Here is a 14,599-nt window from a genome sequence, read left to right on the forward strand (position 1 = left end):
CTGGGTGTTATTCTGTATGTTGGTAAATTGAACACCAATAAAAATTAATTTATTAAAAAAAAATAAAGTTTCTTTGAGAACAAGACCAATGCAAATATTTTTAAGGAAATGCATCCTGGGATAGATAATATGCAGTATTAAAGATGAACTCAGTAAGGCTAGAAGCAGGGAAGTCAGACAGATACTGCAACTGTCCAGTCATCAAGGATGAAAATTTACAGACTTGATGGTGGTTAATTATACCAAAAAAACAAGCAAAAAACAAAAAATGTATTAATTAAACAAATGTTTATTCAGCACTTATTATATGCCAAACTAAGAAACCATGGTAACTAAAACAGATGACTGTGGACAATGACAATGACCCAGAGGGAGACACACTCTGAAGCACAGAGAAGGGAGAAAGGAGCTCTAGTCTACCTGGAGGAGAGCTAAATGAGTGACATGCTCATGAAGTTATTAACTGGACACAGTTATGTATTTGTAACTCCTCTAGAATGTTCTGTGTTCATTTAAACAATGATTACTAAGCAGATGTTTTCCTAGGCCCACTGTGACATATTAGGCAGAAAAAAGCAATAATTCTCAAATGCTGGCCCAATAACTTATCCATCCCAAACAGATTTTGATTCAGTATATTGAGAGTAGAGCCTAAGAATCTACAGTTGTAAAATTCCCCAGATGAATCTAATGATCTGCTAGGTATAGGATATAGTAGAAAAAAAAAAAGAATCTTTTAAAGAGAGGATCCAGAAAGGGGTTTTGGACAAACTCAACACTGCTACTGAAAATAGATCAGAGGGATGCCTGGGTGGCTCAGTGGTTAAGCATCTGCCTTCGACCCAAGTCCTGATCCTGGAGTCCTGGGATGAGGCCCCACATCAGGCTCCCTGCATGGAACCTGCTTCTGCCTCTGTGTCTGTGTGTGTCTCTCGTGAATAAATAAATAATTTTTTTTTAAAGAATGGAAAATAGATCAGAGAATTATCAAGCTGGAAAGAACCATGGTAAACACCTGGTCCAGCATGCTGACTTTACATACTGAAAAAACTAAAGTCTAGAAAGGCTCCATGTTTGCCCAAGGTCTCTGGACTAGTCAATGGCAGACCTAGACTAGAACTCATGGTCCACTATGCCCCATCCTCAAGTATCACTTCCTCAAGTAATCCCAGCTTCAGGTCTTAAATTCCAAATGGTTCCTGGCATCTGTTTACCAAAATCTTCAAGGCTGATTAGAGAAAAGGTAGCCCAATCAAGACTTTAACAACTCACAGACAGTTCTCCTTCAACTTAATTAAGCACTGGTTCTTGTCTTCTGATCCTAAAACACCCCTGTAATTGCTGTGTGTGTGCACACATGTATATACACACTGGTATTCTCACATAATGGTTTATTCTGCTGGTCTTATCAGCTGTACATGTATCAGCATCACTACATCTACAATGGGCCAACTCAGGTCATTAGTGCCTGGTAATATCATACAAGGACATATTTAAAAGATCTGACTTAGAATCAGATGCATTTAATATCACGGCCTAAGTTCCTATAGGAAGGCTTCTATCTGTAGCCCCAATGAAAGTCCATCCACTGGAGGACTTTCTTTTAGGAAGGCTACTATATGGTGATTTCTACATTATATGCAGGATCACCTGGGATTATTCCAGTGATAATGAAGGAATGCTCTTTTCCCTCTCCACTAATTCTGCATTAAATTTAAAAGGAACTCTACAGAACTGCTAATTCTAAAAATTGAGGGAGGATTTATAAGGCTGAAAATATCTGATGCCAACTTATAAGTCCCTTAACCACAGGTTACTTTCATTACAAAATAAAAGCAGCAGTTAAGATTTGTTAACAATGACTTCTTGCTTCAATCTTATCCCACTTACAACTTTGAGACTCAACATAGATTTAAGGCATAGCTTGGCATGGGTTCAAGAAAGACTTGGGAAGAAACCCAATCTACTAGCTATTGAATCTTTATGTGAGAATTGAAAAGCTTTTAGGAAATAGGGGGAAAATACTGCAATTGTCCAGCTATCAAAGGTCAGAAATTTTGAATTTTAAATAATTGATGAATTGACACAAAGTACAACAAACTACAGACATTTAAAGAATTCCTATCAAGTTAAACTGTAAAGGAATAGTGATCATCAGGCTCCATAACCTACATAAATGCATCAAGTGATGGTAATCTAATTAAATGGAATACATTTTTTAGAGGGAGGGGGTGGGGGCTAAAGGAGAGGAGAGAGGATCTTAAGCAGGCTTCATGCCCAGCTCAGAGTCGAGGCAGGGCTCAATCTCACAACCCTGAGATCATGACCTGAGCTAAAACCAAAAGTCAGATGTTTAACCATCTGAGCCACCCAGGAGCCCCAAAAGTAATACATTTACTTAAGTTATTGATGTATCTGACTTACATGTAAATTCTATAGGCTAATCCAGTAATCAAGATAGTCTTACATGATGCAAATGTAATTTTTAATACATTACTCACAACTCAAAGTAATCACTTAACAGAATGAATTTTCAGTTTTATGAAAAGCTTAAATATATAAATTACTTTCTTCATATAAAGAGAATTCAAAGAAGTTTCTTCTGTTTACTCGTATCTACGCATTAACCATCTTCTTGAGAAACACAACAAAATTCCAGATCAAGTAAATTTCTATAAAAGACTAATTACTCCTTTCCCTATACACATTATAGAAAGACATGTACACAAGTACAAATAGAACAATCTGAGAAAAACATGTTGTTTTTTTGTGCATTTATTTTCTTTGATCTTAACCTACCTCTCACCCAAAAAATACAGTGATTTAGTATGATACAGTTAAGCGTTTACATAATAATTTCAAGATGGTGGATAAAAGAGAAAAATGTTACCCACAATATACTTCAAAAGAATAGAATATATTTATATGAAGCACACAAAGCAAGGCCCAACATTTCCTTTCTGAAACATGTGGCCAATTTGATGTCCCTATGTGGTAGCTAAAGAACACAAAATTAAAAGTTGTAGCATCTCTTTAGAGTGGTTTTGAACATACAGCATTGTATAAAGCACTGCAAAATTTTCTCAACTTGTTCATTAGAAATTGAAGAATGAAAGATATTCACAAAATGGAAAAAGGTCTTTCATTATCTTTCATTCCATTATCTATGCAAGTACTGCTTTACCTAAAAACCAATGAAATTAATTGAAAACTTAAATTACTTTGTAAAAGTGCTAAGAGAAGGCAAAGAATTCTATGGACATTCAACTGTTATTAAAGAAAAAACATGGAAACTATTCCAACAACATGCTTGTGAAAAATGAAAAGAATAAAAAAAAGCCCGAGACATCAAATATGTTGAGATCAAACAATACCCCCAACATCTTTTAATACTGTAAGAATAAAAGAGTCCCTTCTAGTAATATCCAGGGCTAACTGTTTGAAACTGATATTTATGAAATCTAGATTATGGTATACATTGAGCCTGTTTGTTTTCCTGATGTGAGCATCTCCTCTTTGTAGCAAGTCAGTCAGCTCTGTGGCATGAGTCAAGAACAGCAATTGGTCAATGAGCTAACCACTTCATTCCAAAAGAAAGGTTTCCTTTCTCAAATACTATAAAGAATTTGCTTCAACGTGGATGGAACTGGAGGGTATTATGCTGAGTGAAGTAAGTCAATCGGAGAAAGACAAACATTATATGTTCTCATTCATTTGGGGAATATGAATAATAGTGAAAGGGAATATAAGGGAAGGGAGAAGAAATGTGTGGGAAATATCAGAAAGGGAGACAGAACATAAAGACTCCTAACTCTGGGAAATGAACTAGGAGTGGTGGAGGGGGAGGAGGGCGGGGGGTGGGGGTGAATGGGTGACAGGCACTGAGGGGGACACTTGACGGGATGAGCACTGGGTGTTATTCTGTATGTTGGTAAATTGAACACCAATAAAAATTAATTTATTAAAAAATAAAAATAAAGTGTTGTGGTGTGAAAAAAATACTATAAAGATTAATACTAACACAACTACTTTTTCTTTTTTCTATCAAAACAAAGCAAAAACTAAATTTAAAACATGTCATCACTTCATCACATATACCACAAGAATTACTGATACTAACAATGTGAGTTCTCAAGACAATATTGTTAGGGCAGATCCAAATGCCAATTTGCAGGAATTTGAGAAGACAGAGAAGCATGTTCAAATGCACCATGAATATGTGATCAGCAAAACTCATACTGAAGGAACCTCCACAGGCCAAATAGTTCAGGTTCCTTTACAGACACACAGTCCTCACTTTGCCTAGTTTCAATATTTACCAACGTCAGTTATCATAGTTTAAATATTATCAGTCACTCAACAACATGGTTCAAATTTCAGTTACCATGGTATATTAACTATGAATAAGTTGCATGAAGTACAGATTTCATTGCTAGCTCTGCAGTTCACAGATCACTCTGTAAACAAACATCAGAGGTTCATCATGATCAGTAACCAATCATGTCACTTCCTTCAAAGTCTGTCAGTGATGGGTCACTGTGCATAGACAGCAAAGTATGTAGCTGTGCTGCCTCTTTGTCACCTAGTGATAAATATGACATTTTACCAAAAAAATGATAATCAACAACAATTTTTGGCCAACAAAGATGAAAGTGAAGCAAAGAAAGAGTGATAATGTTGGAAGTAAAATTCTAATAAAAAATAAGTGAAGTTGGGCAGCCCTGGTGGCTCAGCAGTTTAGCGCCGCCGTCAGCCCAGGGCCTGATCCTGGAGACCTGGGATTGAGTCCCATATCAGGCTCTCTGCATGGAGCCTGCTTCTCCTTCTGCCTGTGTCTCTGCCTCTCTCTCTCTGTGTCACTCATGAATAAATAAATAACATTTATATATATATATATATATATATATATATATATATAAATGCACTTACCAAGACAATACTAAGTTTATATCCTCATATTTTAATATTGTCTTAAAATCTATATATCCTGAAAAGTCAAAACGAAATGAGTTTCTCTTTGATTTATGTGTAGAATAGCTCCTTAACCCAGTATCAGTTTATAGTAATAAGGGGCATGTTTATTGTGGGGAAGGAAAGGATAAAAACTTTCTCCCCTTATGTTATATGCTATAAGTTGCCTACCTAATAACCACTCTCCTCCTTTTCCTTTGATGACAAAACCATTATTTTGTTTAGGAAGACAAAGTGTCCAGCAGCAAGCCATGAGCTTTGTAAGACTGTCATCGGGATAACCCACTCAACCTTCTAAGCTCTCTTGCAACCAAGAATAGCCAAGTGACTGAATTGTGCCCCTTCTCCACTATTTCCCAAAAAAATTAACTAAGGGGAGTCTATAAGGAGACTCTGGAAAACTTTTGCATCCCAGATTTAAAAAGTAACAGATACATCTGGCAATAGTCTCCCCACCCCCATCATCTCGCTTCTTCTCACCTTGAATGCAGATGTGACATCTAAAATTGCAGGAGCCATATTACATCCATAAGGCAAAAGGCATGAGAGAAAGGCCCAAGAGAATTCCAGATATGTTGGCTCTAGCATCACTGGAAACCTAAGCTATAGCCAGCAACCAACCACCTCCAAACTTTTTATTATATGGCAAACAGCCAGGGAGCAGGAAGACAAATATGCATATCCTAACCACAGTCAGGTTTTCTATTGTTTGCCGCCAAAAACATTCCATGGATTAACCATTCTTATTTTAAACTAAGTCAAATGTAAATGTAAATGATCAAAGACTGAGGAAAATAAAAACACTACAATTTAGTGAGGTGGCAAACTATTAAATATTTCTCTTGCTTTAATTTTTAATTCTATTAGTATTGTAATGTTGGTACAATTATTTTTTTTAAAGAAAAGCAAGTATCAATACAACAAAAATTTCTAATTGATTTACGTGACTTTCAGGATTAAAAATAATTGACTTATTCTACCATATACTCTTCAAAATAAAGTTTATCTCCTTCAACACTGAGTAACAAAAAATATCAACATCAGGAAAGTTACCAAACACTCTATTCTTATTATATTTACATAGCCAACTCATAAGTATATTACATAGCCACAACAAACAGTAGTCCTGGGCCTTAATCAATGCTGTGCTAACCAAAACTATGCTGAAACTACACACATAGGATAAGGAGAAATAAACTAAATACAGGTTGATTTAGAAAATAGCTATCTGTCCTTTCCTTTCATATCTCTAAAAAATTACTATACTTTCTCTTTAAAAGTATAATTTTCTGCCTCACTGGCTCATTATCTGGTGGTCTTTTCTTTCTGTGAGCATGTTTTATTATCTTTACTACTGAGATAAGGCCTACTAAGGTTATGCACCAAACATCTATAAAACAAAGCCTCTGGCCAGCATCTTTCCTTAGTGACAGGGGCTTAGGTCCCAGGCATTTTTGTAGGCCAGTGTCAAACACAGAGCTCTGTATACATTAAAGCTCATATATTCTGAATATTAAAAATAGTTTTGCTGTCACTTAAGTCATCTAAAATACTCTATTGGAATGATGCCTGAATTCAATCTCTCCATCCACCACTACCTACTCTTCCTTACCAATCCCCCTTTCTCCATTAAAAAGACTCCACCCAGGGTAACTAATTTGGGCAGCAGTTTTCTTTCCCTTCCTCCCTTCCTTTTTCCTTTTCTTTGCTAAGTGACTTCAAGGATGAAGGTCACAATGGCAAAGACTATTGTGTCCAACTAAGTCCATAGCCACAATGCACTTGAACATCTACTATCACTTTTGTTCCCCATAACAGCCTTGCTATGGGAGAATATCACAATTTTCATTTAATGATAAGGAAACTAAGCCTTTGTATATTAAATTACTCATTGAATTCACAGACCATAACCGACAATGGTAGAGGCTCTTGACTTCATATCTCTCTCTCTTACTACCCCATGGCAAAACTTCTCAAAAGAGTTTTCTGCATCTTTGTTCTCCCTGATTAACCCATGCCACACAGCTCCACAGTCCTCTATGTCACAGAAACTGTCCTTATCTAGGCCCACAGTCTCCAGGTGCTAAATCCAACGGTCAGTCCTCTGTCCTTGTTGGCCCTTTTCTTAGCAGCACTCCACCCAGGTGATGACTGACTTTGAACCGCTCCTCTCTTGGCTTCCTAGAAACTCTGCTGGTGATATATCTGTCTCATTCACTGCATCTTCTATCTCCTTTGCTGGGTTTTCCTCTTCCCAACTTGTACATGTTGAACTGGTCTAGGGTTCAATTCTCAGACCTCTACCTTCTCTCACTCCTAAGTGAGTTCACCTAGCCACATGTATTTATATTCCTTTTGATTCCAATAATTTCCAAGTGGGAATCTCCCTTCTGATCTGTCCATAAGCTTCAGATTCATATAACTCAACTCCACAGTTAATCTATATCATGCTTTTCACTGAAAATCTTCCTAACCGATATGAGTGGTTGCTTAAATTTTTCAAAAGTTGAATATTCTCTGGGTAAAGTGGAGAATCATTTAAAAACAAAGAAGACATAACTTAAACATTTTCTTTTTATTTAAAACACAAAGGTTCATTCATTAGCCAATCTTTTTATGTAAGACCAAAGACTTTTTGAATGCACGCCCACAACCAAATGTTCCGTATCATCTTTCTTACATAAACTACAATGTACTGAATTGTCCCATGATTTCAAGTTTCATTTTATTTAAAATAGAACAAGAACATAAAGATACTAACAACACACCCAGAATGCTTTTAGATTTTTATTTTTCTCAATCTTTTACAGCTGGCTTGCCCATACTTAATTCTATGGCAATTTTTTATAAACCAACTCTATTTTTTCAAAGTTGGCTCTAAACAGTCATAGTTTTCAAGCCTACAACTTTCTTTTTAAACTCACTATCCATCAGTTTACATGACGCTTAATGAATTATATAATTACAATGATAAAAACAAGCATAATGAGGCTCTTGGTGGCATAAAACTCAACTGAGAGGAGCAGAGGAGCATGGTACACTAAAAGGTGGTCTATTAGCTTTAGAGTATTTAGGGTGCTTTTGGCATCAGGTAATATGTCTTATGGTGAAAATGTAAAAGTATTGGTTAATCTGAGTCCACTAAGGGAATATGGGTAAATTTCCACTTCCTACCTCTATCACCATGAAGCCATACCTCCTCTAGCCCTTTTCACCTCAGTAAATGGCAATACTCAGTCACTAAAGCTAAAACCTTTCATTCTTCTCTCTTCCTTACCAATATCTAAGGCAACAATAATACCTGTCTTTCCAGGAAGTCTCAAAAGAAACCACTGATATATTCACTTCTCTCCAATTTCATCCCTATCAGTCCACAATGTCAACATCTTCTAACTGTAGTAACTTCCTAATTAGTCTCTTCACTTCTATTCTTGCCCCCACCCTCAATCTATACCACATGAAACAGCCCAAGACAATCTGTAAAATGTGAATAAGACAGCACCACTTCTCTACTTTTAACTCTTCAACGGCGACTCATTCATGAAATAAAACTGAAACTCCTTGCCATGGTCTACCTAGCTACATCTCCAGCACCTAGCTATTTCTCCAGCTTCATTTCACACCATTCTCCTCTTGCATTCTGCTTTAGGCACACTGGCCCTCTTCTCCATTCCTCCAATATGCTAACTCCCCACCAGCGACACTGCACATGAACTACATAGAGTGAGTTCTACTGACTGAAATGAGTTCTATTGACTCTTCATAAAACTCATTTCATATTTTTCAAATGTTACATTCTCAAAGAGATCTGTGTTGACCACTCTAACTAAAGGAGTCCTCCTTTGAGTCTCTCTTGTATCTCTCATATCCAAATTACTCTGTATCACATTATCTTGTGTTTGTGGAGGGGAGGGGGGGAATGGAAGGGTTCCTTCATAACAGTTACTAAACATGGTACCTAGCTTACTTAATTATATACTTATACATTTCTGTTTCTAGCCACTAAAATGTAAAGTTTCATTATTGCATGAATTTCCTCCACCTAGTTCACCATTGCTTTTCTTACTACCCAACTCAGTACCAAGAGTAACTGCTTAATAAATATTTTCTGTAGAAAACAATGAATCTTCTGAATAAGACCAGCTTAATTAATTCTCTAAGAAATCAACTGGTATTTCTCTGCATAAAAATCCAAAACTGATGTCAAAAAAAAAATCTGTATAAGAATGTTCAGAGTAGTTTTATTCACAATAGTTAAAATCTGGAAACAAACCAAATACCCAACAATGGGAGAATGGGAAAAACAAATTACAGTATATTCATACAAGGGAATATCGATTTCTTAATAAATAAAAAAGAATGAGCCAGTGATAAATGTCTCAAAAGCACTTTGTGAAAGCAATCAAACAGAAAAGAGTACCTTCTATATTATTTCAACTATATAAAATTTAAGACCAATACAAAACATCTATGAGCAGCAGTTGCCTGAAAAGGGTGGAGACTGGCTGGAAGGAAGCACAAAAGAACTAGAAATGTTCTATATCTTGACAGGCATGTGGGTTACATGGGTATACACATTTATAAAAAAGATTAAATTGCTCACTGCATACAAATTTTATCACAATTTTTTAAAAGGTAAAAAGTCTTAAATTTAGTCACTCAGATATCATATGGGATACTAAAACCCAAGAAATGGAACAACACTACTATCCACTTTCACCAAGATCTACTTCAATGACCTTCTAATTTCTTACTCTTTTCTGGCAGAAAAATGAAAAGATTTAGACCAAAATGTTTAATTGTTCCTTGTAGCAACATACTGGGAAAATACATATCAGTAAGAAAGATAATTTATTATGCATTTATATAGAGTAAATGATATAAAACTATAACAGAAAGCAATAAAACAATGTATGAGCAATTATAGAAGGAATAACCAATAAAGAACATTAATGAGATGTCAAAGTACATCAAATGACTGTGATGTGAGACACCCATCATGAATTGTGTGCTAACAGACCCCCAAGCCACAGGCTGAACAAGAATGTTGTGGTTTTCAACTTCTTTCTACCCCTCAGAACACTTAAGAAATGCGACACATGGACTCATGATGCCATACTAATGCGTAAAATGCAAACAAAGAATGCAAAAGAATAAGAAACAGACATGTAATTAGAATGTAAAAATATCTACATGAATCCAATATACACATTTCCTTATAACACACTCTACCCTCTACACAGCCATGTTAAAAATCACTGTCTAGAGCTACAAGAACCAAAACAGTAGACATGGGCCACATGTAGCTACTGAGCACTTAAAATGTGGCAAGAGTGATGAGAAACTGAATTTTTTATTTTACGAAATGTTAAATAATTTTAATTTAAAATATATCCAATTATTAGAAAGTTTTAAGTATGTTTGGCATAACTTGTTATGCAAACCTATTTTTGAACTGTTAATTTTATTAAATATAAGTATAAACCAAATATTTCCAAAGAAAACTTAGTATAATTGAAATGTGCTAGAAGTATAAAATATACAATAGTTTTGAAGACATAATACAAAAAGGAAAAAAGAAAGCTCAACAGCTCACTAATAATTTTTTCCTTGGTTACACTTCTGAAGGGATATTTTGAATTATTTGGTTTAAATAAAGTGTTAAAATTAATTTTACCTGTTTCTTTTACATTTTTTTTTTAATGTAGCTACTAGAAAACTTAGAAGTACATATGTGGCATCCATCGTATTTCTACAAGAAAGTACCATTTTAAAGCTTACATGTCTAATTGCAGATTATAGATATCATTATGATACATTAATGATTATTTCAAACACCTCCTGACCTTTTCACTTGATTGTCTTCTTTTCTTTAGTTGAATGAAATCTGTTTCCACTCTTTCTGCCAGCTCTAGTTTCCTCTTGTTTCTTTTAAATGCAGCTAAACTGAATCCTATAAAAAGAAACATTAAAAATAAAATTTGAGAAATATTAGGACAAGGGGGTAATGAAATATCCTAAGGAGCCTTCTTTAAGAATGTTGCATAAAGGGATCCCTGGGTGGCGCAGCGGTTTGGCGCCTGCCTTTGGCCCAGGGCGCGATCCTGGAGACCGGGGATCGAATCCCACGTCGGGCTCCCAGTGCATGGAGCCTGCTTCTCCCTCTGCCTGTGTCTCTGCCTCTCTCTCTCTCTCTCTCTGTGACTATCATAAATTTAAAAAAAAAAAAAAAAAATTTTAAAAAAATGTTGCATAAAGGGTTAAAAGAAAGTTTTTTCCAATGTACACAGAGGTGGTAGGAGAATAAGAGAAATAACCAAGAGTTAAAGAAGTATGAAAAAGATTAAATCCAGATAGACAAATGAGTCCTGAAGGTAGATGGTATCTAGAGGTATCTGTTAATGCATGCTACTGCCAACTTTGGTTTTGAAGGTCTCTATGCATAAAGGAATGAAATCTGGGTACAATACAGCATGAGAAAACATATCAGAGATTTTCCACCAAAAAAAAGTAAGGAATCTCAAGGAGTAATATGCCCAGTGAAAGGGAAAACTAGTACACAAAGAAACAGGAAACCTTCAAGTTTCAGCAGTGGCTATATATGTAAAAGAGGAAAAGGTTCGCTACAAATTCATGAACGAAAAGTAAATTCAGACAAGTTTAGAGGAGAATTCTTATTATCTGTGTGGCCTGAACACACATACACATACATGCACAAATGATCTTTCTGTTGCAGAGCTTCAAAAACCCATCAAAAATGACTACAAATACTCCCTGGAAAAACACATCTTAACTTACCAGACCTCAGAGAATTCCTATGTTCCAAATAACATGAGCCCATAGTTAAAAAAAAAAAAAAAAAAAAAAAAAAAATTTACAAGATACAGAAGAAATGAACCACCAAAAATAACAGACTAACAGCCAGGCAAATATGAGAAAGCATAATATGACCTAAAAAAGCCTCAGATATTGGAATAGTCAGACACAGAATATAAAATATGTTTATGCTGACAGAAAGTTTCTTTAAGTTACTGAAAATACAATTAAGATACAAAAAATTGAAGAAATGACCAGGCACGCTTAAAAAAGAATAAAGTGGAGCTTCTAAAAATAAAAAATAATTAAAAATTTTAAACTTCACATAGATTTCAAAAGCCAATTAGATTCAGCTGAAAAAAGAGAAATTATAAACTAGAATATAATTCTAAAGAGATTATCAAAGTATCTGAAAATGGCAAACTAAATTATTCAGAGTAATTCTCTTATTGAATTTACTAAAAATGTTGGATGAAATTTGAAGACACAATTTAAAACATTAAAAACCTTTAAAACATTAAAAACCTTATAAAAGTACCAAATCAATTCTGCAGGTAAACTAAGAACTAATGCTATTATTATTGCACTGTGAACATTTGCCAACCCTAGCACATGAGTTTGGTTAAATGGCATCAAAGAGAGTCAGGCTCAGAGCCCATTAAAGGTGGGAATTTCAAAAGAAACACCTCCCACAATAAGCTGGTGATTGAAAGGGATAATGCTCTTACAATAGAGCATATTCAGAACTATAAAAATCTGCTCCTACCTTCTACTGCAACACCAAGTATATTCAAGCCAGATTGGGGGGGTTGGTGAATAAGGAGGAGGAAGAGGACAAGGATAAGAGGACTTAGAAAAAACCTGAGAGGAGGGGCAAGATGGCAGAAAAGTAGGACTCCTCAACTCATCTGGTCCCACAAACTTACCTAGATAACTTTCAAAACATCTTGAAAAACTACGAATTTGACTGGAGATTTAAAAAGAGAACAGCTGGAATGCTACACAGAGAAAAGTTTTCACTTCTAACAAGATAGGAAGGTGAAAAAAAATAAAAAAGAATAAAGTGGGGGGGGGGGGAGAACCGTGACTAGCAGGTCTAAAGCAGGGAGGTGAAAACCTCTGGGCCATGAAAGCCCAGCCCTGGAGAAGCAGGAAATTTTAAGATCTGCATCAGAGTTTTCAATGATGGAAAGGTGCTTGGCAGGGAAATTGGGCAGAATCACAGGAGGCATGGTGAAGCCTCAAGATTCCCGGAGTCACTATAAGAGGAGGGGCACCCGGGGGAAAAGCGCACGGCAAACTGCAGTCCGATATTGGTAAAGAGCTGGAACACCGTAGCCCTCAAGGGCATTTGGAAGAAGCCAGTTGGTTAGGTGGGCCGGCTCTGGACAGAGGTGGCTCTGCCCCATTCCCTTCAGGAAAGGCGGTCCCCAGGAGTCCGGGGCCAGCAGCACAAGGCCCGAGATCCCAGGATGCCCAAGTGGAAAACGACAACAATCCTCCATTTCCCTGAGATAGGTGGAAGCAGGGAGGGCACAGGACAGCGAGAACTCTCCTGCCACTGGGTACAGCACAAGCTGTGTAGATCAGTGTACCTGCGCCTGCCCCCAGGAGCACCTAGGCCAGTGTGCACTGGGAGACTGTGATTAGTTACTTCCAGAGAGCTGACTTCAGAGCTAGAAATCTGGCCACCACCATTGTTCTCTTTCTGCTTTGTTTCACCTTGTGCCTGGGAGAGGCAAGGCCTTGAGGGAACAAAGGCCTCACAGAATAAACAGCTCAGACTCAGCCCAGCACCTGGAAAGGGGTGGGGCATCCCGCCCAGGCACAGACACCTGAGAATCAGCACAGCAGACAGACCCCTCCCCCAGAAGAACTGCTGGAAGTACAAGGGAAAAGCAAGTTTACTGAACAAGCAGCACTGAAAAGCTCCAGGACTGAGGGAAAATAGTATATAAAACTAGAGGGTCTTTTTTTTTCTTTATCCATTACAACTCCTTTTTTATATCAGACTTAAAATTTCCAATATTTTTTTCTCTTTTCCCACCTTAAATACAATATTTTACCAACTCTTCATTCTTAACTTTTTTCCTTTTTGACTTTCATATTTCTACAATTACATGTCTTAGATATATTTTTCACTTCTGGATTCCCTTCAAGGTATTCAATTTAATTTTGGTAGATATACAAGATATGGGTATTCGTTTTTTGTTTTTTCTAACTCATTTTGTTTTATACTGGTTGAAGCTACTACCTTCTAACACACGACCAAAATATACCAAGAACCAAGTGAAACACACTGTTGGTTCATTCTGTGAGATTATATTCGTTCTTCCTTTCCATTCTGCCCCCCTCTTTTACCATGTTTATGTTTTTGTGGTCAGCGTTGGGTCTTTCTATAAGTATTGTTGTTTTATATAAACTTCGGATTGAGCATTTTCTAATATACAGAACAAAATACACTCAGAACCAAGAAGATCACCCTCTAGGAACCATCAGGTAGACTACATTCTCTCTCCACTACCACTTCCTCACCATGACCACCCCCCCCAGCCCCCATATTTTTCTCTTTTCTTTACTTTTTTTTTTTCTTTTCTTCTCTTTCTTTTTGGTTTTTGGCCTTTTCTTTTTACTACTTTGTTTTAAAGACTGTTCTTCACTTTAGTGGTCCTTTTGTTTTATTTTGTTCTGTTCTTCTTTTTCTTTTATTTTTGGGTCTCTGACCTCTTTGGAATCATCTAGGGTATATTTTACTTAGGCCAGTGTTGATATTTTTGACTCAGCCCGCTAATACAGCCACTCTGTACTGGAC

General features: G+C 36.4%; 1 protein-coding gene across 7 annotated transcripts in view; it reads right to left on the reverse strand.

The window, feature by feature from the left end:
• TASP1 (taspase 1) overlaps positions 1–14,599 on the reverse strand; it is a 321,618-nt gene that overhangs the window by 230,228 nt on the left and 76,791 nt on the right. For all 7 annotated transcript variants that reach the window (XR_008667003.1, XM_055345390.1, XM_055345382.1 and 4 more), the window contains one exon: positions 10,818–10,924. Coding sequence is in view for 6 of the 7 variants with exons in the window: in XM_055345390.1 (XP_055201365.1) it covers positions 10,818–10,924 (107 nt within the window). In the remaining variant the exon portion in view is untranslated. The remainder of the gene's footprint in view (positions 1–10,817; positions 10,925–14,599) is intronic.

Source organism: Nyctereutes procyonoides, unplaced genomic scaffold (genome assembly GCF_905146905.1).
Source record: "Nyctereutes procyonoides isolate TBG_1078 unplaced genomic scaffold, NYPRO_anot_genome, whole genome shotgun sequence".
NCBI lineage: Eukaryota > Metazoa > Chordata > Mammalia > Carnivora > Canidae > Nyctereutes > Nyctereutes procyonoides.